Raw genomic sequence first — 25,588 nt, forward strand, 5'->3', positions numbered from 1 at the left:
TCCAAATTGTAAAGTGTTTGAAAAGTGACAAATGTTCAATGGTGCAACCAATACGCTCCAACTTTTGGTCTTCAGTCAACACCCTGGGGATCCACTGCGCACACACTTTATGATACTCCAGATCTTTCACAATTTTCTGAGCAGTACCATAACTCATGTTTAACCCGTTCACTATGGATTGAATATTAATGCGTCTATCTGCAGCTATAGCCGCATTCACCTTTTCACGCGTGTCTTCTGTGGCAACAACATGAGCATGACCAGGACGGAGATAATCAGTGGTTTGTCCACGCCCATTTCGAAACATTCTGGCCCAGTCCACCACTGTTGTTTTGGAGACGCATGCATTACCATTCACGTCTTTCATACGCCGGAACACTTCAGCTGGTTGACAACCTTCTGCACTCAGAAACTGGATGACGGCACGCTGGTCCGGTTTGGACGGCACGTATCAACAACATTCCTACATTCAACACACAGGGGCATTAGTCATTACACACTATTAAACAAACAATATCCTCCTACACACTGTACCTATAATACATGGAACGAACGGGTTTCAGTTGATCGCCGCTTTTAAAATAAAATACAGTAGAACCCCTTTCGTCCGCCCTCGGCTGGTCCGCCACTCCGGTTGATTGACCGTGCTCGATCCCGATCACTCGTCGGTGATTCATGAGGCCCATTGTCGTTTACTGTCGTCGCGGCATTGTTGTTTACTTGCTGTTACCGCATATCCGCTTTAGTGCTCCGTCATCTCTTGTATCGTTTCTTTCGTTGTGCGAGTTTTCTGTACTGTAGCCTACTGTGTAGTTTTTAGTACTTTATGTTCGTTGGTTTTTACTGTAGAGAACTACACTCATTTTTGAGTTCAGAGATTGTTTTATTTTACTCTAAATCCGCATTTTTCTGTATTTTCTGATGTTCCAATCTGTTTTGCGTTCCAACCATACCCCCAGTCTCAAAGGTGACGGATTCAAGGGGTTTTACTGTACATAATACTTTCTTTAAAATAATTTTTTTTTAAAAAAAAGAAGTATTTTTTAAAGAAATTAACAAACAAAATAAAACAAGCCATACTAAAAACTAAAATAAAATTCAAGAAAATTACTATTTTTTAAGAAAAAATATTAATATACTTAGGGATGCGTTCGAGTCGAGTCGAGACAGAATTTTCCTGACAAAATTCGAGTCGAGACACAGCTCTTCCAATAGAAAAATATATATTTTTCGAGTCGAGACATCACTTTTACAGCACATTTTCGAGTCGAGACAGCCTCAAATCTTGTCTCGTGCGCATCCCTAAATATACTGTATGTCTAAAAGGAAAAGCATGGGGATCGCTCTCATATTACAATCAATTTATAAATTCTTCAATTCTCATGTAATATTATATGTAAGTATACATTAATTTATATCGATAATAAAAAAGAATGTTATATTTTAATAGTAACATTACATTGAAATATTACATGATATTTGAAGAATTTATCAAGTGGGCTCCTCAATTTATTTACATGAGAGGGCTCCTCAATTTTTTAAAAGTCATCCATAAATAGAATTGTTTGAAAGATATTTTTCTTGTCACATAATTATTTTTATTTTTTTAGGACGATTTATTTTATTTTGTTCATTATTTTTAAAAAAGAAGTATTTTGTAAAAATATTTCGTGTTATTCTTACAAAATTCTTGCCACTGTAGAAAGTCTGGTGTTGTCCGCGAGACGAGACGAGAAATAAGGGTTTTTCGTCTCATAAAGTTTGTGAAAGTCTTACATCGTCTCGATTACCGAACAATACTTTTTTTTTTCCTTTCGTATCGATTATCATAAAGTAGTTTTCGTCTCGTCTCGCTTTGTAAATTTATGTACAAAATTTATGCTCCGATTTTTTTCGTAATTTTGTCTAGAAGTTATTAGAATTCTTTAGCGTCACGAGGGGTCCACGAAGGGTGTGATATAACAACATTTAAACTATATTTATTACTTACATATCTTTAAACGTTGATAAATACTCTTCATTGTGCTTGTACAGTCAGCGACAAAACTTCTTTCCGTTTGGTAAAATTTATTTTGTGAGTAACGGTGGTATGGCTGGAACGTACGTCGTACAGAAAATTACATTGTTTTTAATTTACTGAAAACTGTACTCAAATTGTTCTTCCATTCTGAAGTTATTTACTTATCTATTTTTATCAAACGGAAAGAAATTTCGTCGCGGACTGTACAATCATTTTATCAATTTATAATTTTATACTATAAATAATGTAATAATAAACCCAGGGGCGGATCCAGGACGGACTTTTGTGGTGGGGGCGGTGGGTTGTAATACTGCTACTTAGAGCTCCGAACTCTGGGATGGGATTTTATTTGTATATAAAATAAGAAAGTTTCCTCTTCTAGGGGGGAGGGTTCGCCCCGATTGACCCTCCCTGAATCCACCCCTGAATAAACCAGGGCTTGAGATCTAAGACTTAGGTGAATTAGTGTTGTCAACGAGACTTGAAATTTTTCGTTTCGACTCGATTCTTGTTTAGTCTCGAATTTAGAATCGTATTTCTTGCCTCGTGTGCAACACTACTGTGAAGATTCTGGCTATAGGAAATACAAGTGTTTCATATGGCAAGAATATTAATTAACGTGCAGAAGCATCTATACCTGGGTAATGAATCCTTTACACAGTTCTCATGTGTGGTATCCCAAACCCTAATTCAGTGAGGACACTCGGTCGAAAAAGTGTAAAAGCCTTTTCAGGCCAGTCATCTTCGGTGAGATTTTCCTGGGGTTTTTCTCATTCCCACCAGGCAAATGCAGGGATGGTGCCTAACATACAGATCCCAGGCTGCTTGTTTTGTTCTCCAGTCCTTTCTTCCTTCCCTTTCCTTTGATAGTGTGCTCGCCGAGGGTCGTCATCCCTCATACGTGACGTTCTAACTAAGGATGGACAAAACCGTTTTTTATAAAAACCGGAAACCGGTTTGTAGAAAACCGAAACCCGAAAATCGGCATTTCGGTTTTCTTCAAAAACCGGTTCGGTTTTTCACCGAAACTGGTTTCGGTTTTCTGCAAAACCGGTTTCGGTTTTCACCGAAACTCGTTCCGGTGAAAACCTTTGGAAAACATAAAACTATTTCTGTGGAAACGGATTCGGTTTCCCGAGAACAACGTAACACTATTCTGGTCAGAAATAGAACAAATTTTGAAAAAAAAAACGGAACTGATTTTGAAGAAAACCGGACCCGGTGAAAAATCTAATCGGTTTTGGAGGAAACCGATAACCGGTTTCGGTAAAAACCGAACCGGTTTTGAAGAAAACCTAAATCTTTCAGTGTAAAACCGAAACCAGTTTTTGAAAATTTTCAAAAACCGGTTTCGTTTTTTGTAAACCGGAAAACCGGTTTTTGTGCCCACAACTAGTTTTCTAACATGGCCATAGATTCTGGATGTCCAGAAATCTAATTCCTAATCCTAATCCTAAACCCTAATTCTCAACTTTTTCCTCTATTCCAGCTCGTAAATGCCATAATCGTATTCTGAATCACGTAAGAAAATAACTGGGTCCTGCTACCCTACCTTTGCCTAACTGGCTTCGTGGTCCCATCTAGCTACGTTAGCATAAATGGGCAAGTAATTGCCTCGGGCAGAACATTCAGACATACATAGATACTGTCAATTAAAACTTCTCATAGTAAACATTCTTTCATACAATTCGTGAGTGTAAAAGGCTACTGATTCTTGACTCTTTACTGAGCTGTCTCGTAAATCTAACTTAGTGATGCCCATAAGACTTTCGTCTCGTTGAATAAAAAAGTATTTCTAATCTTCTTTTTCGAGGGTAGACCAGTAGTATCATTTCAGATTTGTCTGGGGGGAGGGCAAGACCCCTTGATATAAGTAAAATTTCGCGTTTTTCACTGACTTACTACTATTCTATTGATAAAATCTATATAAATCTCAAACTCATTGGGGGCAAATGCCCCTCCCTGCCCCTCTAAATGACGCCCCTGGGCTAGACGAGAAATTTGTCATCTCAGGCAACACCAAATGCAACTATAACTAGTACTTTAACATTGGATGAAAACAAAAGTAGTTGTCACTAGCTAAATAAACAGTTTGTAAGAACAAGGTGGAAACACTGCCTGTAATACGTGCACGCGATGAGAATATTCCTTGAGGTGCACATCCTGTCTCTGGGAGGAGAGGAAAACTCCTTTGTATATACCTTTAATTTCTTCCTATTATTATTCTATACGCCAGCGACATCTATTGCAAAGAAAAATAACTATCCGACATCAGAATGTGGTGAATACAGCGTTTTGTAATTTGGAAAGTACGTAATGTGAAATGCAACTATATATTTTCATTGTAAGTTATTAACAATTAAAGTTAGTTAATTAATGATCTTGGTTTTGAATTTCAACGTGATCATATTTATCTGTTTTAGCTATCATGTCACAACTGTTACCTTTTGTTAAGTTCCTCTATTTCTAAGCTTACTTCGCCAATTTTAATTTTAGAGCCCCTTCATCGCCAGTAGTTAAAATGCATATTTCTGTGCGCGAAGCCCTAGGTTCGATTCCTAGTTAATGTAATTGCGTGACATGCAAGCCTGAGTAATGGTTTTTTGAACTCACTTTGAGGAGTAAGAGCCATCTCATATAGCCTCGATGCTGAAAATTATCTTCAAGTCAACTAAAATTAACTGAATGGAAAATAATTTTGTCCTGGCTGTTATTTGTCCCGAAATTATAATTACACTTTATTACAAGATGTAAATGGCCCATTTGGGTGCTAAGTTGTGTAACTTCAAAATTGAAATTATCCAGGAGGGAAATTTGAATTGAACTTCAAAATCTCATTTAAATTGCAAGAAGAGAGTGATATTCACTATCACCACTAGAAAATGCACTCTGTAATTGTGTTTTTGGTTGCAACCATAAAATAAATATCAATTTTTCATGAGGTCTTGAACTTCAAAGTTCTCTCCTGAAAAAATTCCGTTTTGGAGTCTAAACACTTGGCATCCAAGTGGTTCAAATAATTAATAGTGTTTAGAAAAACGATCTCTAAAATTCTTTTCTTTTCACGAATATGAACATTGTTATCCGCCATCCGCACAAGACCTAAAAAAACATATCCGTAAAAGCTAATATGATGCGAATACTCGCGGATATCATCATTTGTACAGACCTTTAGCTATAACATAGGTTGAAAATTTTCCATGTAGTCCGAATTGGCACATACATGATATTGGTAGCCTTGGTTGCAGGTTCGAATTTTGGTAGAAGCAGACTTTTCGTGAGCAATCGAGGAAAAGAGATGGTCTACAAAGCCAGAATTAACCGAGTGCTGATCACACCCCCTCAAACAGAAATCTTCTGATCGGCCATAACTGTCCTGACATATACCACCAAGGAACCATAACACTGAAAAGTTATTAGTGCACATTCAAGAAGCGGAACGTGTTTATTAAAATGTCCTGGTTTCAGGCTTAAAAAAAAAAAAAAAAAAAAAAAAAAAAAAAAAAAAAAAAAAAAAAAACTGGAATCGTTTAGAAGAAGGTTGGAATAATTTTCTAGATGAAGTCAAGCAGGGTTCATGTTCTAAAAGAGTTATGTAAACTTATTTTTGGTGAGACTAAGGAAATGGAGTAGAAAAATAAATTGTGGGAGTAAGAAACTGGAGTGGGAAACAATTTATGGGACTATGGAAATGAAGTAGAAAAACCTTTGTTGGGGTTGAGAAACTGCAGTAGAGAACGTATAGTGCAACAAAGAAAACGGAGTAGGAAAACCTATAGTGAGATTGAGAAGATGAAGTAGAAAAACTCATGGTGAAAATGAGGAAACGGAGTAGAGAAATTCATGGTGGAACTGAGGAAACGGAGTAGAGAAACTAATAGTGGAACTGAGGAAACGAAGTAGAGAAACTTATGGTGATACTGAGGAAACCGAGTAGAAAAACTCGTGGTGGAACTGAGGAAATAGAGTAGAAAAACTCATTGTGAAATTGTGGAAACAGAGTAGAAAAACTCATGGTGGAACTGAGGAAATGGAGGAAAGAATCCCATGGTGGAATTAGAGTAGAAAAACTCATTGTGAAACTGTGGAAACAGAGTAGGAAAACTCTCATGGTGGAATTCAGGAAACGGAGTAGAAATGTCATGGTGGAACTGAGGAAATGGAGTAAAGGAACTCATGGTGGAACTGAGGAAACGGAGTAGAAAAGCTAATGGTGGAACTGAAGAAAAAGCGGAGTAGAGAAACTCACGGTGAAACTGAGAAAATTGAGTGAAAAAAACTTATGGTGAGACTAAGAAAATAGAGTAGGAAAATCTATGGTGAGACTGAGAAAATATAGTAGAAAGTCTGTGGTGGGAATGGAGTTAAGAAAAAAAGAGTAGAAAAACTGGTTGTAGAAGTGAGAAAACGAAGTGAAAAAATTTATGGCAAGACTGAGAGAATAAAATAGAAAAATCTATGGTAAGACTGAGAAAATGTAATAGAAAAACTTATGGTGAGACTGAGGAAATGTAGCAAATAAACTTAACATGGAAGAGAGAGAAAGCAATAGAAGAACTTAGTGCGAGACTCGTGTAGTTTGCTGAAAACATAACTTTGAAGATGCATATTATAAATATGTTCCAAGAAAAAATCACGAAGCATAACACATTTGTTAACCTGCATAGTTATTCCATAAACTTTTATGTTTAGAAAGCATACTTAGCATAAATTTCCTATTAAACTTTTTAATACATGTAAATTGTATGTCATTGGTCTGATGTCCTTGAAAGAAAGCGGATCAGACAATGACTCAACGATGACTTAACTTTGCGTGGTTTATCTTTGCACAAAGAATGCATTAGTTAACTCAACATGGAAAAACAACTTACTAACGAGCTATTATTCTTTTACAAATTGGTATTCAGAACATCCGCCAATTCGTTTCATTTAAAATGCTATAAAAGTTTTCTTGATTTGATATAGTCTACCGCAACCGGTTATTGTTACGTTTGATTTCGCTACTAGCTAACAGTGTAGCCATCATTAGAAATGACAAATTTTCAGTAAGTAGTGCAAAATATTTCATTTATGTGTGTGAAATTTTCGTTCTCTAAATATGGATAAGCTGTTGACTTACTCGCTTTGTAAGCTGGTTCGAATCCCGTTCTGATTGAGGTTTTTTTTTCCCTGAGCTTTGCTTCAGTCTCATCAGTGGCGGATTTAGAAGATAAAAACCAGGGGCGGTGACCACAGTCCAGATTATGATAGGTATATCATGAGTTTACTTTTGTCACTCAAAAACTGGGGTCCTGGCCCCCGCGGTCCAAGGCTAGATCCATCACTGAATCTAATAGATAAATGCTGTAATGATATTGGCCTATATAAACATAGATTACACCCCTGGCCGACTTCCTTTCAGTGTTTTATTGCTTTTTTTCTCAAATGCATATCGCCTATATTAGTGTTACCCACGAGACAAGAAATGTCTCTCATTTCGAAACCAGAGGAGAAGTACAGTTTTAAATTCGAGACGAGACGAGAAACAATCATTCTCGACTTACTTTCGAGATAAGAAATTTCTCGAATCTTCTGGGCAACACTAGTTCAGCCAAAACTTACATCTCAAGTATTGTTCTAGTGTCACATGATTCATAGTACGAGGCGCATCCAGAAAGTAAGTTTCCCACGCGTCCCATAGCTAGGGAACGGTATGTTGAGCGAAGCGACTACGTGTACGTGAGAGAGTAAGGTCCTAGCATGGCACATGCACTAGCGGAACTTCCCTAGTGCTCTCAGTAGCGTCGTGGCAGTGATTGAAGATTGGCGTTCCTATTCCAGCTCCCACCGCGTGTGAAGTGCGAGCTGTGATAAAGTTTTTGGATGCACAGGGCATAGCACCAATCGAAATCCATCGTCAGCTGTGCCAGGTCCATGGGCCTAACGGCATGAACAAGCAGTTCCTGCAGATTTTCCGCTCCTTATTGCACAACACTCTCACGGAGTGCCTGTTGATCAAGAAGTTTTGTGTTGAAGCAACTGACCCTAGAGCACAAAGCAAAGCGCACAGGGTCAGCATTGACATTTTTGGAACGATACAGCTGACGATGGATTTCAATCGGTGCTATGCCCTGTGCATTCAAAAACTTTATCACTGCTTGCACTTCACACGCGGCGAGAGCTGGAATAAGAATGTCCATCTTCAATCAATGCCACGACGCTACTGAGAGCACTAGGTTAGTTCCGCTAGTGTATGTGCCATGTTAGGACCTTACCCTTTCACGTACACGTAGTCGCTTCGCGCAACATACCGTTTCCTAGCTATGGGACGCGTGGGAAACTTACTTTCTGGATGCGCCTCGTATTAAAACTATAAATTGTTAAAGTGATTGTATGAACTCAATGATCAGCATTTATCAACATTCAAAGATACACAAGTCAATTTGCACACGTCACTGCGCTGCGCCTCGAAAATCCGCTATGTGACATTTTCGACCGAAATTTGTACTCTATCGATTTCGTCGAAATTTGTCAGTAAATTTAAAACAAATGTATCAATTTGAATAGTTGAACATTTGAAAAATTAGTTCTTTCTACGTAAAAGATAACTTCAGAAAAAAACTAATTGATTTGTGTTCAACGTTCATGTGAAATGGGTGTTCTCTTTTTGTAACGACTGAACGAACAGTGTGACATTTTATTTATATTTCTTTTTATTTTCAACACACACATCAATACACATTATAGTATATAATATATAACTCTGTTGTGAAGCACGCCCCCTCCGGTTCAAAGAATCACTGGTTCAATCCAACTTGTTAACTACATTGTGTCTTTGGATTTATTCAAAGTTCTTCTTTTTTTCACTATTCCTCCCAAATACAAAAATTTCTAAATGGTTACAAGAAACATGTGTTATTTATTTATCTAGTACAGCACAGCAGAATGCACTCAGAGTTCGTTAATTTTAAATAATAATCTACCTATTAAAATGCTACAATGGCAATTAAAAGCGCCTGAGCTTCAACCTTTAACTTTAGCTTTCAAATCTTTCATTTACGGTTATGTGTGATTTCACGTTTAACACAGACAAGCATTTTAAGTGTTTGTACTTTAAATAGTCTAAATTAGATAGCTATATCTTTTTCATAAAGTTTATGATATAAAATTATTGTTCAAAGTCTTTGTATTTTAATAAACCTTCTCTAAAATCAATGCATGTGAGTTGTACTTCCATCTTCCGAGTTCTTTTAAACTATGTTTATATGTTTGTGGTCAATCCTTTCGACAATGAGTTCTCGGAAACTACAGGCTCTAGAAAGATGACGATTTCACTGATCGATTGGAAATTTTGCGTAGATTGTTCAGTTCTAATTGAATATTTAAAAAAACATGGCCATTATTTCTTTATTACATTTATTTAGGGTACGCTGGAAGCGTTGAAATTAAAAAAAAAAAACAAACTAAAGCATCATATCCTGTGTGCTATACATTCCAACACCACAATGTTGTATATTGGGGTTGTATATGTGTCAGGCGTTTGTTCCATGGCCAAATAATAGTGAAAAAGGAAGGATAACCATTTCTCGAGTCTTAAGATAAATCTTTATTTTTTGAGTGTTTTGCCCACTGAACCATATATAACTGACCTTATAATTAATTGTATATGTAATGTATTTGCTTATTACATACTCCATGCAAGAAGAAAGAAAACACTGATCATACATGAATTAGACACTCCAACCGGAATTAAGTTCAAATCTTGCAAACGGTGCGAGATATTGAGAAAAAATAATCGAAATAATCTCCCCTTTATGATACCCCTTGCCGATTTTTTTTAAATAATCAAGACGTCTTTCACTTGTGTCTGTAAAGGGACATGTACATATGTTGTGAGGAATGAGAAGGAGATTTATGCTCATGCGAATGATGCGCTGTGTAGAGAGCGCAGGTTCAGCTAGTCGATATATTAAAATGCTATGTTTATATATAAATATTTGTGGTCAAGAAAAGTTCATATGTTTGTGACCAATTCTTTTCGACAACGAGATCTCGGAAACCACAAGCTCTAGAAGCGTACTGTTTTCACTAGTCTGTTTCAAATTCTGTGTAGACTGCCATTTTTCATTCAAATTTTCAAAGATCGTGTTTTCCAACATTGTAGGGATCGTTTTGAGCCCGTAAGATTAAGATTGTAGCTGGGGTGAAGATAAGGTTAATGTCTTTATTAGGCAACCAGTAGAAGAGTTACGTATAGCGGGTTGACGGACATTGCAGGCGTTTTGCTTAAAGCTCAATGGTAAAACAATGCATGCTGGCAACTTCAAAGTCCTCAAGAGCCGCAATGATTCGTACTCGGACGGATATGGATTTATCAAAACAATATTTTCACTTGATAACGTATAACTTCTACAAATTTACTACAAACTCACTTCAACATCTATAAATTAAATACTATGTTTGTATGTTGCATTGTATATAGCAATTCACTTCCTTTGTGAGTCTCCTGTCCTTTACTTGGTGAGTAAGGAGGCTTGCATAGTGGGAAAGAGGCTTATGGTCATAACGGAACGATGCACTGAGTAGACAGCGGAGGTTCAGCTAGTAATAATAATAATAATAATAATAATAATAATAATAATAATAATAATAATAATAATAATAATAATAATAATAATAATAATAATAATAATAATATACTTACGGGAGTGGCCAGAAAGGTTGCTGAGTGTATTATTGAAATTTTCGAAGATCGAAATAAAGATTAGTATCTACCTTTAAAACCGTTAGCTAAAATATTTATATAATAACTACAATTTATACACAAAATACAAATGACGCGTGGGGTCCTTGGGTCGATCTCAGTACGTGCTAAGTGGGCTTTGTGGTGGATAAACACCGCATGCGTGTGTTTCCTCCCACTTACTGTCTTCCATAACCTTGCTGCGTAAATGTAGTAGAGACCTGCACGGGCCGGGCTTGGGCGGGCCGACACTGATTTCTCTTCAGGTCGGGCCGGGCTGGGGCCGAGTAATTGCAATTCTTTAATAATTATTGACTTTCGTTAAACGATAATTAGAATAAAAGCAAACGTTGAAGAAGTGTGCCCGTGAAAAATGTTACAAAATGAAACTTTTAAAATTTATCGAGCCCGGGCCGGGCCGGGCTTGGGCCGAAAATCTCCAAAACTTTTCGGACCTGGGCTGGGCCGGGCCTAGGTACATTCGGCCCGTACAGGTCTCTAAAATGTAGTACATACGTTAAACCAGTGGTTCTCAACCTTTTTTGACTGACGACACACTTTACTGAAAGTTTAGGGCATCGCGACACACATGTTTGATATTTAATAATAATAATAATAATAATAATAATAATAATAATAATAATAATAATAATAATAATAATAATAATAATAATAATAATAATAATAATAATATATTATAATAATGAAACGAATTAGTTTTTATAATGACTCCATATAGCACTGAGCATTATTGCTACCGCCGGAGGTGTTGACTGGTAAAGTCTGTCTCGATTTTAACTAATTATTATTAAATTCTTCATTATTTTTAAATTCTAAAATTTCTATAAAGTAGTGACTCTATATAACACTGAGCATTATTGCTACCGCTGGAGGTGTTGACTGGTACAGTCTGTCTCGATTTTAACTAATTATTATTAAATTCTTCATGATTTTTAAATTCTAAAATTTCTATAAAGTAGTGACTCTATATAGCACGGAGCATTATTGCTAGCGCTGCAGGTGTTGACTGGTGCAGTCTGTCTCGATTTTAACTAATTATTATTAAATTCTTCATGATTTTTAAATTCTAAAAATTTTGCGATACATCTTAGGGGACTGAATAACACACCAGTGTGTCGCGACAGATCGGTTGAGAACCACTGCGTTAAACTAAAGAAAATCGAAGTACACATTTTAACCATAGCTGTATTTTTGGGTGTAGTAGTATAAAAGTAAGAACCATAAAATAGAAGAGAACATGCCAGAAAGAGGATTTAGGGATTCCTCATAGACCATGGGAGGAGTTAGACAATCCTCGTATTACTTCTGCAAGTACTGCTGAAACATTGCATACAATGTGTTAGAAATTTCGACTTCATTGTGACGCTAATAGGAACTTATGTCAAAATAAGTTTATTCTCTGGAATGGGGATTTTTCGTTTATGTTTGTTCATGTCTATCGAAAAAAAAAAAAGATTCTTGCATTGTTTACAAGAGAACATGAAGAAAGCATCTGCGATTTCAATGTGAACATTCTGCCTTATGAGTCTACGATTTTCCTAAAAAATACTGTCATAATACTGTATATCAAAATACCATTTTTAACATCGCAATTTTTAAGTCTAATTTCTCCTTAGATTGGCAACACTGTTAACTGGTAGTGCCCAAACCATTTGTAGAAATCTCCAGCCTCGCCCATTGTCAAATGCTAATCAGTAAATTTTAAAAAAATACTCTGCAGGTACTTTACGGTTTTTTAGGTATCCGGATCGCTTTTCTCTTTTAACATCTCCACCCACTGTGCACACACCAGTCCAGATTCCTTTCACGCCTTAACACACGTGTAAACATTGCATTGCCCACAACACAAGACAAAACATGTTTTCTCCTAACGGAAGGTACATGACTTTTTTCAAGGTCGATTCGCTCGGCCAAGGAAATTAGTATCAACAGTTAAAAACACAAGGCTCAACATACTTGTATTACATATCTTCTCTAGATATTTGAAATTAAATACATTACTACTTACATGGCGATTACTAAAATTGATGACAGGAACAGAGAACTATATTTGATCACTCGAAATACCGATGTCGGGCATTTTTTTCTTAGTCATAGGAAATGCTATTAAACGCCTACTGGGGCATGGGTTTAGGAGTAAATACAGAGAAAACTAAATAATGAAAATTTGCCGTGACCACAATATTGCAAATTATATCTTGCAGTTTTACGTCCCAGGTTTATGCCATGTGAGCTAAAGGAGACGGTGATGATGAGAAATGAATGAAATGGTGGAAAGAAGAAAGTGAGAGGAAACGGAAGAACCCCGAGAAAACCCACGCACATGGTGTTTATCCAGCACAAAGCCCACTTGGCGCGAGCTGGAATTGAACCAGGAATTCCATGCACCAAAGATAAATGCTGTATCACTGAGCCACTACAGCTCCTACTACAAATTATACACACGTTAAAATATCAAGTAATGCTTTCAACAAAGTGGATATTTTGAAATATCTAGGATCAACATTAACAGACCAAAACCATATTCACGAAGAAATTATAAATGTCGGCTGAAAGCAAAGACATATTCATTCAGTCCAAGAGTTTTGTCCTCACGAATTCTGTCGAACAATTTGAAGCTTAAAATATACTAGGAATGCAATGGATGTACCCGATTGCAATGAAATGAGCTGAGCGAGCTTAAACTACGTAATCTAGAGACCTGCACGGGCCGATTTTTTCGGCCCGAGCCCAATCCAGCCCGAACGTACCTAGGCCCGGCCCAGCCCGGGCCCGAAAAATTTTGGAGATTTTCGGCCCAAGCCCGGCCCGGCCCGATAAGTTTTTCAAAATTCTTGGCCCAAGCCCGGCCCGGGCCCGATAAATTTTAAAAGTTTTTGGCCCGACCCCGGCAAGATATTTTGTTTTTAAAAATAGCTCGAGCCCGAATCTTTCTCAAAATTTAGTACTAAATTTGACCTAACCCTCAGAAACATTTTTTAAACTTTGGTTCACAACATGACGCTTGCCTTCCGAATGGTACCATTGCCTGCTAGAACTTTGTCAGTCATTGAGAGAACAAAAACTGCATTCCCTGTAACAAAAATCTAACTTAATTGATTTTTAGCATAAAGTGAAGATGGCAATATTGTTTAGCGACAGGCAATCAGAGCTCAATTTACCGCATAATGCCTGCAATCCTCTATAGTGAAAGTGGAGCCGCTAAGCAACACAAACTGTAAATAGCTATTGCATTCTTTGTAATATTTTTCACGGACACACTTCTTCAATGTTTGGCTTTATTCCAATTATCGTTTAACGGAAGTCAATAATTATTAAAGAATTGCAATTGATCGGCCCCAGCCCGGCCCGACCTGAAGAGAAATCAGTGTCGGCCAGCCCAAGCCCGGCCCGGCCCAAAGAAATAACAGTGTCGGCCCGCCCAAGCCCGGCCCGGCGCAAAGAAATAACAGAGTCGGCCCGCCCAAGCCCGGCCCGCGGGCCGGGCCGGGCTTCGGGCCTCGGGCCAGGCCCGGCCCGTGCAGGTCTCTAACGTAATCATTCCTGGCCATTATGCAATAATAAATGCCATTTTTAATTGTTGACAAAAAAATCGTGTGAAAACTTTTTCCCCATGTTAAGTCTATGCAAGCGTTTTTCGGTCATTATTCCTCGATGGTACATCGGATTTTTGATTTCGACCTATGTTGTCACTCAGCACGATATACTCTATCAGCGTGCTAAGTTTTCTTGAGATCGGCCAAACGGTCTAGGAGGAAGCGTTTTTCGGTGATTATTCCTCGATGGTACATCGGATTTTTGATTTCGACCTATGTTCTCACTCAGCACGACATACTCTATCAGCGTGCTAAGTTTGGTTGAAATCGGCCAAACGGTCTAGGAGGAAGCGTTTTTCGGTGATTATTCCTCGATGGTACATCGGATTTTTGATTTCGACCTATGTTGTCACTCAGCACGACATACTCTATCAGCGTGCTAAGTTTGGTTGAGATCGGCCAAACGGTCTAGGAGGAAGCGTTTTTCGGTCATTATTCCTCGATGGTACATCGGATTTTTGATTTCGACCTATGTTGTCACTCAGCACGACATACTCTATCAGCGTGCTAAGTTTGGTTGAGATCGGCCAAACGGTCTAGGAGGAGTTCGCGGACAACCAAACGGCTAACCCGAGTATAAGAGCTTCGCTTCGCTCAGCTCAATAAAACGATAATTGTATCTGTTTTGCTGTATAATTGCGAAACATTGTCGTTTATTTTGAAGGAAGAACGCAGACTGAAAGTGTTTGAGAATAAAATTCTAACGCGGATGTCCGAATCCACAAAGGACGGGAATGAGGAATGGCGGAAACTTCATAACGACGGTTGGGCAGGTCATGGAGCCAGGTTAAAAGAAAGTAGAAATACTTTGAAAATTTTAACTGGAAATCTAACCGAGAAAAGACCATTTGAAAGACCTAGACGCAGATAGGAGGGTAATATATATTAAGACCGATCTCGCAGAAATAGGAATACAAAGGGAAACTGGATCGAGTTGGCTGCTGAGGACAGAAATTCATGGAGAGCTTGTGAATGCGACATTAACATTTAAATAGCGAAAGACGCAACCGCTGCGCCAAGGCTTAAAACCTTAATAGCTCGCCCCTACATAAGCTAGGGAGATAATATTAGTATCAATGTGTTCCTGAAGGATGAAGCTTGCCGCCAATATGTATTTTATATATGTGAGGGTAGGGTACCATGGGGGAGAGGAGGACAGTGAATTTCGTTTTTTTTTTTTTACTTTTTTTTTTTTTTTTTTTGGGAGGGACATTCCTCCCTCGGCGATACAGTCATAAAAATTGGTATGTGTAACAATTAAGTAGTCCACTACACGTTAATACCTTGCAAAAGTGTTTGTTCTTAGGCGAGGGGCAAAGTTGGTCTTTTTTTTTTTTTGACGTAAATTACATTTATTTTCTGGACGATTCCATATAAGATAAGGTGTATTTTCACTGAAGTGGTCTAGAAGCATAATTTTTGTTTCTGTATGTTCTAGGGACAATAATGAAAAAAAAATGTGTGCACATAATGTGGTAGTGGTACCAATCATTATCCTGTGGTAATTAGGAGGTCACAAGGGCTGACAACGTGAAGGTCTTCAACAGCCCTTCGAAAATAATATACAGGAAGTTTTTAAAGGAATTTTATTCCGAGTTTTTATCTCGTTTTGTACTGTAGCAATGTCTACCATTTTAAAATTATTGTCACAAGCGTATTGCCTACACTTTAGCTTCATTTTGCCAGCGTAGGGTGACTGTGAGGGTTGCCAGGGCCCTCCAAGTTCTATTTTTTCATAATTTTTAAGGATTTTTTTATTTCATTTGCTTCTACGAATAGGGCGTGAATTTCACAAGTGATGCCTAGTTAGAATCAGTGTTTCATAAGCTTTCCAACGAGGTATTAATCATTAAACTGTAATAATCAGGGGGGTTGCCAGCACCCCCAATGTGAGAGTCTACGATTTCGTTTAAATCCCTGCCTTGTGTGTGAAGGTTAAACTTCTTGGCTTCATAAGCCATAGAGTTAATTAGTTAGAGATGCGGTGGAAATGAATGATCTCAAGTTCATTTGAGATGCCTTTGCTTGAATTTCAGCAAAATTTAGTTTGCCTTTTCATTCTATATTGCGCGTATTAATGATTATAAGGCCAAATATCGGATCTTAATCCTACAAGTACATACTGGGTCCATATGACCCCGAACACATTTTAAATTTATAGTGTGAATTAATTTTACGATACTAATGGACAAGATTTAATGTAAATTCTGTTTTCAGTGTCACGTTTACTTTCCGAAAACATTATCCATGACTTCTGTAGGTGCTATATTTTAAGGGATGAACTGAAAATTTCGGCAGATCTCAGCTTACGGTGCTGCTGCTTGAATGTTTCTCCATTTGAGCGTTCTGACCGTTTTTATGAGCGTTGTATCCGTATAACTTCTTAATAATAAGTTGTTTGATTTATGCTGTACATGTTCACAGTGTATCTGTGTTACTAATTATTATTTGTTTTCTTGTCCATTTCAGTAAACTGAGGGCAGCACTCCAGGAGGAAGAGGAGGCTCGCGAGGCAGAGTTGGCGCGTCAGAGGCGGCTGAACGAACGCGCATGTGTTCGATGTCGCCAGCCGTTCTCCTTTCTCGTGAACAAAAGGCTCACCTGTGAGGACTGCGGCTTCAACATCTGCAGAAACTGCTGCGAATGGGACAGGACAAAGGCAGCCTTCCTCTGCAACGCGTGCCTCAAACAACGGTAAGAGAGAGATTATGTTTAATATCCTTCTAGTTATGCAACTCATTTTTTATACTTGATGTGTTGTTTCTATAAAAGTAAGGTAAATGACAATACTACGACTATACAAATAAGGAACTCGAACCGTCTTAATTTTTATTGCCAGAATAACAGTTGCCAACTCCATGTATTAAAATTACCGCACATTCGGACAATTAGAAATATGGACCTTGTAACCTTAGTTTCTGATCTTCCCTCGCATATATATATATATATATATATATATATATATATATATATATATATATATATATATATATAGTATTAATGAACTAGGATCTGTCTGACAAACGGAAACAGATGATTCCTCACATCAAAATAAGGGAAAAAGTTCATATGAACCTCTGGTCAGAAGTGCATAGTTTCAGAGCTAGGGCTGTCCAAAACCGTGGAAAATGAGCTATGGGGGTGAATATTTTCAAAACTATTAACCATTGGGCGGGAGCGGCATGTTATTGTCTTAGACTTGTAATCTGCTCTATCCAAAAATGCATGATTTTGAATTGTTCAGTGGCGGCGCAAGGCAGTTCCCCCGGATATTTCGTTAGAAAAGATGGGTCCGATTTATGACACATGGAACGATGTCCCAGCAAGTAAGAAAAAAAGTCGTTGACAGATCATCGATATTTTGAACAGAATGAAGATAGAGAAGGATTTTGGTTGTGTTGTATGTGGTTGCATAACTACAAAAGGACTGAATATAGTGGATTAAATGAATTTAAATAAAATCATTACATTCTGCAGGTTGATGACCCACAATCATGACCTGTGTGCTAAAGGAGAGAGACATTATTAATACGTAATAATTTTGGAAGAATTAGTGCAATGAGGATTTGCGAGAAAATGGAACTCTCCTCCAGAAAAAAGAAAAATAGAAAAAAACGAAAAAGAATAGAATTGATACAATGTTCTTCATCGCAAATTCACTTGGTCATAGGTCTAAAGTTGGACCCTTGATATATAGATGCACACTATCAGTTGCGGATCCAGGATATGATCAAGGAAGGGGCTAAACCATAGTTTGCCGCTTTAATCAGTGTAAAGCAAGATTGAAGCCCATTTTATCCAGTGTATACCTCATCGTCAAGGAGGGCTATAGCTCCCTCTTGGATCCGCGCGTGCACACCTACCACTGAGTTACCATGTATCCTTTTTCCATCTTCCACGTAGCGAACAACAGGTTGTTGACAACTTATTGGAGTGATGACACACAAAGAGACGTGCTACAAGGTAGGGTAGTAGTAAAATGAAGGAAGGGGTGAAAGAAGGTGCAGTTGGCGAGTATTCTATTAACACCAAAACTTCCTACGTGAAAACGAAGAGGTTAGCTAAAGGTACATGGAAACTTCTCAGGTTCGGCAAGTCATCTGCCAATAACGGCAGAACACCTATTACAAGGATGATTATGACTATTCTCTTAAACTATCCCTGATGCAGAAAAACGAAACGCATATTGTGATTCAGCTTTTAGATGTCTATAAGAATGACAACCTTTTTTGTCCAAAAGTATGAAAAAAGTCCTTTTGTAACACAGTGTTATTATTATTATTGGTACAGTTCGCGGCATAGAAAATGTTACAAAAATACAAGGAGAGGTGAGGACGAATTGGATTGAATACCAGGAGGAGATAGTCGGTCGAGACATGAGTTTCGAAATGCATAAGTACACAGCACAAGCGTTTATTAGTAATTTAAACTTTTTGTAACATTTTCTGTGCTGCGAACTGTACATAGAGTGTAGGGTGATGGCTTTACTATTTGGGATGCTGATAAAGAATCCTAAACTTCAAATCAACGAACTACCAATGAGTTTCTTACAGGGAGTCAAATCTGAGAGCATGCGCACAGAAAGATTGGGCTACACTTGGCCACAAAAAGATACATGCATTTTCGTTTGGATTTGAGTTTAACACCTCGTTCAGCAGCACGGCTATATGAGACGTGGACCTATAGTTTAATGTGGTATCCGAACAACATGAACTCTCACTGGGAATCGAACTTAGGTCTTCTGCGCCAAAGATGTGTACGCTATCCACATATCTAGGAGAAAACTCACATACAGTTTCATGTTGATTTCTTTAGGAATATTGACTACTGACATTACGAGTGTGTGAAACCTTTAAAATAATACCGATTTGATAAATAATATTTCCACTGATACAAAAGATTCGGATCAATTACTCAATAAATTTAATTATACAGATATTCCTAATGTAGAAAAGAAAAAAATGTTTGTATCAGTATCCTTTCAAAATATATCATTTTTTAAGAAGAAAAAACAAATTAAAAAGCCTGTCATTTCCTCTCCATACTCTAAGTAGGATCGTACTTCTGCTTGAGTAGCACTTTTATGTAATGATGTCAGGAAGAAAATGTCTTTAAGCATGCTGAGATAAACGAACTACTAATTACCACCGGCTGATTATGTAACTTATCAGGATTGGTTCGTGTGTTCGCAGTTTTGTGCCTGAAAACACTTTTCCTGCATGTCTGTGTTCTAAGCTTGTATGCTTGCAATAGAGGAAGGGGAAAACAAGACAACTGCAAGGAAACGGTGTTGCCAACAGTAGATTTACTACTTATATACTTCAACTTTGCGGACACATAATTTTGCAAATGTACTCTACCTCAGAGTACAACTTCTTAATACAGAGTTTTTAATCCAGCCTGTGACTGTAAGGATTGGCAGTAAAATGCTTTGTTCAAAATTGCCCATGCAATAATTTGAACCTTAAAAGAAGACAATGGGATATCCCACTATGCGTGCTGAGCCAAAGTCCAACTCCGTTATACCTACTGGTGGAGGAAACTTCTCTAGTGACTGAGAGTCTGCTGGCGTCTTCAGTGTCAGTACCTAATAGAGACCTGCGCGGGCCGGGCTTGGGCGGGCCGACAATGATTTCTCTTCAGGTCCGGCCGGGCTGGGGCCGATTAATTGCAATTCTTTAATAATTATTGACTTTCGTTAAACGATAATTAGAATAAAGGCAAACGTTGAAGAAGTGTGTCCGTGAAAAATGTTACAAAATGAAACTTTTAAAATTTATCGGGCCCGGGCCGGGCTTGGGCCAAGAATTTTAAAAAACTTATCGGGCCGTTCTCGGGCCGAAAATCTCCAATTTTTTTCGGGCCTGGGCTGGGCCGGGCCTAGGTACATTCGGGCTGCATTGGGCTCGGGCCGAAAAATTTGGCCCGTGCAGGTCTCTATCAGTACCGTAGTATAAAAAGGCAAATTCACACACACACATCTTTCGTTACCGAACCCCACAGTGTGACTACAATCCTCAGAATCCTCCTCATTTCTGTGAGTTTCTGGAAGCCAAGGAGTAGAGAGGCTACAAGCCCAGTTCTGTCCACTTCAGTTACGTTCAAAATTCCATGCTGAATTACTACCGGACCCAACAGCACGTACTAGCGGTCCATTTGGGGGATTCTTTCCCGATAGAATGTCCGTAGGCATAAACAAGTCTATCTCTATAAGAAAGAAAGATATTGCTGGTCAAGGAATTACTTGTCCCCAAACGACAACGCATGACTTCGACTAGCGATAGAAGCAATAACGGCCCACATAGTACAGTAGGTTTAAGCCCGGATATTAAAAAAGAAATAATAATAATAATAATAATAATAATAATAATAATAATAATAATAATAATAATAATAATAATAATAATAATAATAATAATAATAATAAACCTTTTCTAAAATGATCATGATACTCTATTCTGCAACTCAGAGAAAGTCTCAAAAAATTCCACGTCGGGTTGGTCACTATGGCCGTCATATTTGGTAGCTTATTTGCTACAAGAGTTGTAGTGGAAACCATAGCATTTATTTTAACTGACTATAATATAGATTGTAAATATAACGTAAATATAAACTGGACCTCGTAGAAAAAATATTTAGTTAGTTGTTCTTATTGTGTGAAAATTGAGGAAATTTACACTTTCCCGAAACAGAAAAAAAGGGAAGTTATACAAAATTCCTCAGAATAGAAGTGTAAATTGAGTTTTTGGATTGTAGGAAAAAAAACATAAAATATGTAGAAGCTATTGGCTACACTCTCATCTATTTATATATCCCAAAAAATGTATGGGAGGTAGTTTATTCTTTTCTTTTCTTTTCTTTCTTTTCTTTTCTTTTTTTTTGATGATTTTACTAGAAACGACTCAGGCGATTTTGTTATTCATACTTCATAAAGAAATATTTCATTAATATAAGGTAACCAAGAAAGTTCTGTCGCTTTTCCGCTCACCACCTTCGAACGTCGATATGTTTCCTAAGACTACCTGGAAGATCAAGAATACTCCCCATCAACATCGACGACCTTCTGCCAACGTTCTAGAAGGCCATAGATTCCATCGCAGTGGAACTTGGTGGGCCGTGAAGCGAAGAAAGTATCAAATGCATTTTGCACCTTTACTTGGATTTGAACTGGCGTCCTCTAATGTGATTATCCAAGGAATGGAACAGGTGATATTCGGATGGTACAATATCCGGGGAGTATGGCGAATCCAATAGTGTTTTCTATCCAATCCGTAGAATGGTAACCCGGGTCATCATACCACGTGGGGCTTAGCGTTGTCCTTTACAGGAGGATCCCTTTGCGATTCAGAAGGGCTGACTCCAGAGTTTTGAGTATTTCTTGAATACGGCTCAACTGCTGACAATACACAGTTGCTCCCAAGTTGATGGAGGTGCTGCCGAATGGTTTCTCCACTCACACTCAATTGTAGTCCCAGTTCCTCACATATCTGACTGCTGTTTGCCTGAATTGCTGGCTGAAGATCTTCATTTTTACATGTGTTGGTCTTCCGGCACGTGATGCTCTTCGAATGTTTCGTCACCCTCCTTAAACCCGTAAACCACCGCTGCACTGCCCACGTAGTAACGACACCTTGACCAAAGCCCTGGCATATCTTCCGCCCCGCTGCATCGGCGTTTGACCCCAGTTTGAACTTGTACAACATACACGCTCTTATGACGCTCTGTGGAGGTCGCATGTTCACTCTGTCCTTACGCAAGTTCACGGTGTAACTGAGCTGCCACAACCAGTTGGTATGTTAGATATATCCACACCGACAACTGACCTTTGCCTTATCTCCATTCGCATTCAACTCACAGTGTGAGGGCAAATTAAACACCAACCTCCACCAAAAGCGACAGAACTTTCTTGGTTCCCTTTATAACATAACATTATGGCATAACTCATTTGTCCTTTAAAAAAATACACGAGGGAAGTTTATTCTTGGACTGAGTTCTTTTCCGACTATTTTCTCAAAAACGATTCATTCCGTTTTGTTTATATGTAATAAATATTAGGCTACATTAATAAGTATATAATATTGTGTAAATTATTCCTTATGGAAAATGTACGACGGGTAATTTACTCTTGGACTTAAGTTTCTATTTAGATTATTTTCTCAAACACGACAGGGGGTTTTGGTCATACTTCATAAATAAATATTTCATTATTATTCCTATAATGTTGGTGGGGCTGCGGTGACACAAACGTAGAACGTTCACTTCTGGTATGTGGGGTCCCTGTTTGATCCCTGCTCGCGCCAATTTAACTTTGTGGTGTACAAACATCGTGTGCGTGGTTTCTTGGAATAATCTCGTTTCCCCTCACTTTCTTGATTCCACCATTTCATTTATTTCTCATCATCACCGTCTCCTTTAGCCTACACGGTATAATCATGGAACGTAAAACTCTGAGGTTTCATTTTTCCTTCTAATGTTCCATAGATCACTTCCATGAGAATATCCATAAGGGGTATAGTCCTGCCAAAATGTCTTGATTCGTGGCAAAAATGTAAACTAAAGCTCACACCAACGCGTTGAGCCAATAAGGGTTCGGCTGTTGCTAAACGAGAGAAAGGGATTGGAATTCCTTCAGCCGATAGCAGCGCTTGGAACGGAAGACTGTGTGTCAAGTCAATGTGGTGTATCTATAGTTTACAGTTTACTCTTGTTTTCTTTCTTTTCTTTTCTTTTCTTTTTTTTTGACAATTTTGTAAAATACCACTCATGTGATTTTATTATTATTTTATAAGCAAATTTCATTAATAACGCAAACATATAGCATAAGTTTTTTTTTTTTTTTTTTTAATAGAAAAATCTACAACGGGAAGTTTACTTTTAAGAACGAGTTTTCTTTTAGTAAGTTTTCCGAAAATGCCTTGTAATTTTGATCGTATTTCACATCACAAGAAAATATTTCATTAATAACTGCAGCACAACATGATTTAGTTTAAGGAATTGGAACTAGAAAATTTAGTGCGGTGGGCCGTACTTTGTATATATTTATCAGTTAAGCCTTTGATATTCCGGCTTTATTAAGGAAAAATGTTGACTTTCACTACTACTTTGACACTATTCATGGTTCATACGTCATTCTTTCCACAACAAAACTCACTTTAAAATGGGATCAAATTTGTGTGTATCGCTTATAAGGGAAATTGGAGGTAATTCCGTAAATTTCCCTTAAAAAATCCCTTTTGGGAAGTCTGGAGCGTCCTGGACCGGCCCTGGATGCAAGTACCTTAAATAATAATAATAATAATAATAATAATAATAATAATAATAATAATAATAATAATAATAATAATTATTATTATTATTATTATTATTATTATTATTATTATTATTATTATTATTATTATTATTATTATTATTATTATTATTATTATTATTATTATTATTAAGTATTTTGCCTTTCGGCAGGTCCTAGGACTAATGATGATTTTTTTTTCAATTTTAGATTTGAGCCTGAAAATGTTTCTTCCACGTTTCTCGATCTTCAGCTTCCTCTTTTAACTCCCAATATTTTCTTCTATTTTTCAAATCATTGATCAGTTATTTATTTATTTATTTATTTATTTATTTTATGTTCTTTTTCTTCGTATTCCTCGCTTTTCTTCCATCTTTTCTTCTATGGCCGTATGAACAAGACAATCTCTTCGCAAGGTGTATCCAATCCAATTGACTTTCCTACGAAGAATGCTGGCTAATAGAGTCCTTTTCTCTCCTATCTGCTTTAATACATCTTTGTTTGTTACTCTCTTTGTCCATTTTATTTCTCCATGTTCCTCCAACATTACATTTTGAAGCTCCTTCCGTAATGTCCAAGACTCTGAGCCATACAATCCAATACTCCATATATAACACTTGACCAATTTGTTCCTTAGTCCGGTATTAAGCCTTCTAGTTAAGAGTAATCTTTCCTTGTTAAATGCTTTTTTGGCAATAGGAATTCTTGACCGTATCTCTTTCGTGCACTAAGAATCTTTTGTCAAATACTTCCCAAATACTTGAAATGATCGACCTCTCTAAATTATATTTGTTCTACAAGTGCTTTGACCCGTAAAGGCGCGTTTCCACGGGATATGCTAATGACTTTTGATTTTTCTATGTTGATTTCCATTCCATATAGTTTCCCAGTGTTAACTATTTTGTCAGTCGCCCCCTGTAGTCTTTCTTCCGTTTAGCTATAATAATCTTATCATTTGTATAACTGATCTTGTTTAATTATCTGCCCTCCAATCTTGAAATTTGCAATTTCAATATATACTCCTGTTCTTTCGTAGGTCATGGACCAAATTATATTTCAATTTCTTGAATAATTACGATTTCGCAATTCTGTTGGAAGATCCAAAATTTGCAGGCGGCGGGAGGGGGGCTGTGCACTAGTTGATGGTTGGGCAGAATCGTCAGATTTCTCTCCTCCATTTTTTCGAGGGGACATGTGGTTCCTCAGTTTCATCATCATCATCATCGTACATTCTTCTTCACTGTCAGCATCTCCTCTATTCCTCCTGTCTGCTCGCCGACATTTTCGCTATCTGAATCCAAACTAAGTTGTTCTCCCACTCCCTTCTTATCAATTTCAAATCCTTCCAGAGCTTCCAGTATGACGGAATGGATCAGGAACGCCATAATTAGTTTCAATAGATGCTGTTGTACTATCTAACCAAGGAGTTGTACACGAATCCTTCTAAAATAACCACGACAACCTTTTATAATATAATCGCGCCAAGCACTCAAACGAAAATAATTCTAATCACTACCCCTGTTCCAGCTTCCAAACTAACACACAACACCTGTTGTTAGCGAGAAAAAAAATAGCTTCATGCAAAAACCAGAGAGTCTTAAAGTTACAGAAAGTCAAGAAACTGCACACACTTCTTTCACAGAGACTAACTCCGTACACTCTTTCAACACACCTCCACTACGAAGAAAAAAGAACTTTCTCCCTTTTATGAGTAAATAGGGGTTGAAGAAAGGGGGGGCTGATAAGATACATTTTGTCATCTATGATCATGTACTGTGAACCTTAGCTGTATTTGTAAAGGTTTCTTGAAACCTGTCTTTGTTCGTATTTTGATACTAAAACAATCGAGTATTTGTAGTTATGTGTGAAATACGTGCACTTTGACGTAATCACTATTCATGTGCTTGCCAGCCAGCAATAGCGATTTACATTCCTTCCTTGAA

General features: G+C 37.6%; 1 protein-coding gene across 12 annotated transcripts in view; it reads left to right on the forward strand.

Annotated features, from left to right (window-relative positions):
* The window catches only part of LOC145684179 (uncharacterized), a 692,246-nt gene that overhangs the window by 358,177 nt on the left and 308,481 nt on the right, over positions 1–25,588 (forward strand). For all 12 annotated transcript variants that reach the window (XR_014131255.1, XM_081756189.1, XM_081756245.1 and 9 more), the window contains one exon: positions 16,829–17,053. Coding sequence is in view for 11 of the 12 variants with exons in the window: in XM_081756189.1 (XP_081612315.1) it covers positions 16,829–17,053 (225 nt within the window). In the remaining variant the exon portion in view is untranslated. The remainder of the gene's footprint in view (positions 1–16,828; positions 17,054–25,588) is intronic.

This window comes from Thermobia domestica, chromosome 1, assembly GCF_964235325.1.
Source record: "Thermobia domestica chromosome 1, izTheDome1.hap1.1, whole genome shotgun sequence".
NCBI lineage: Eukaryota > Metazoa > Arthropoda > Insecta > Zygentoma > Lepismatidae > Thermobia > Thermobia domestica.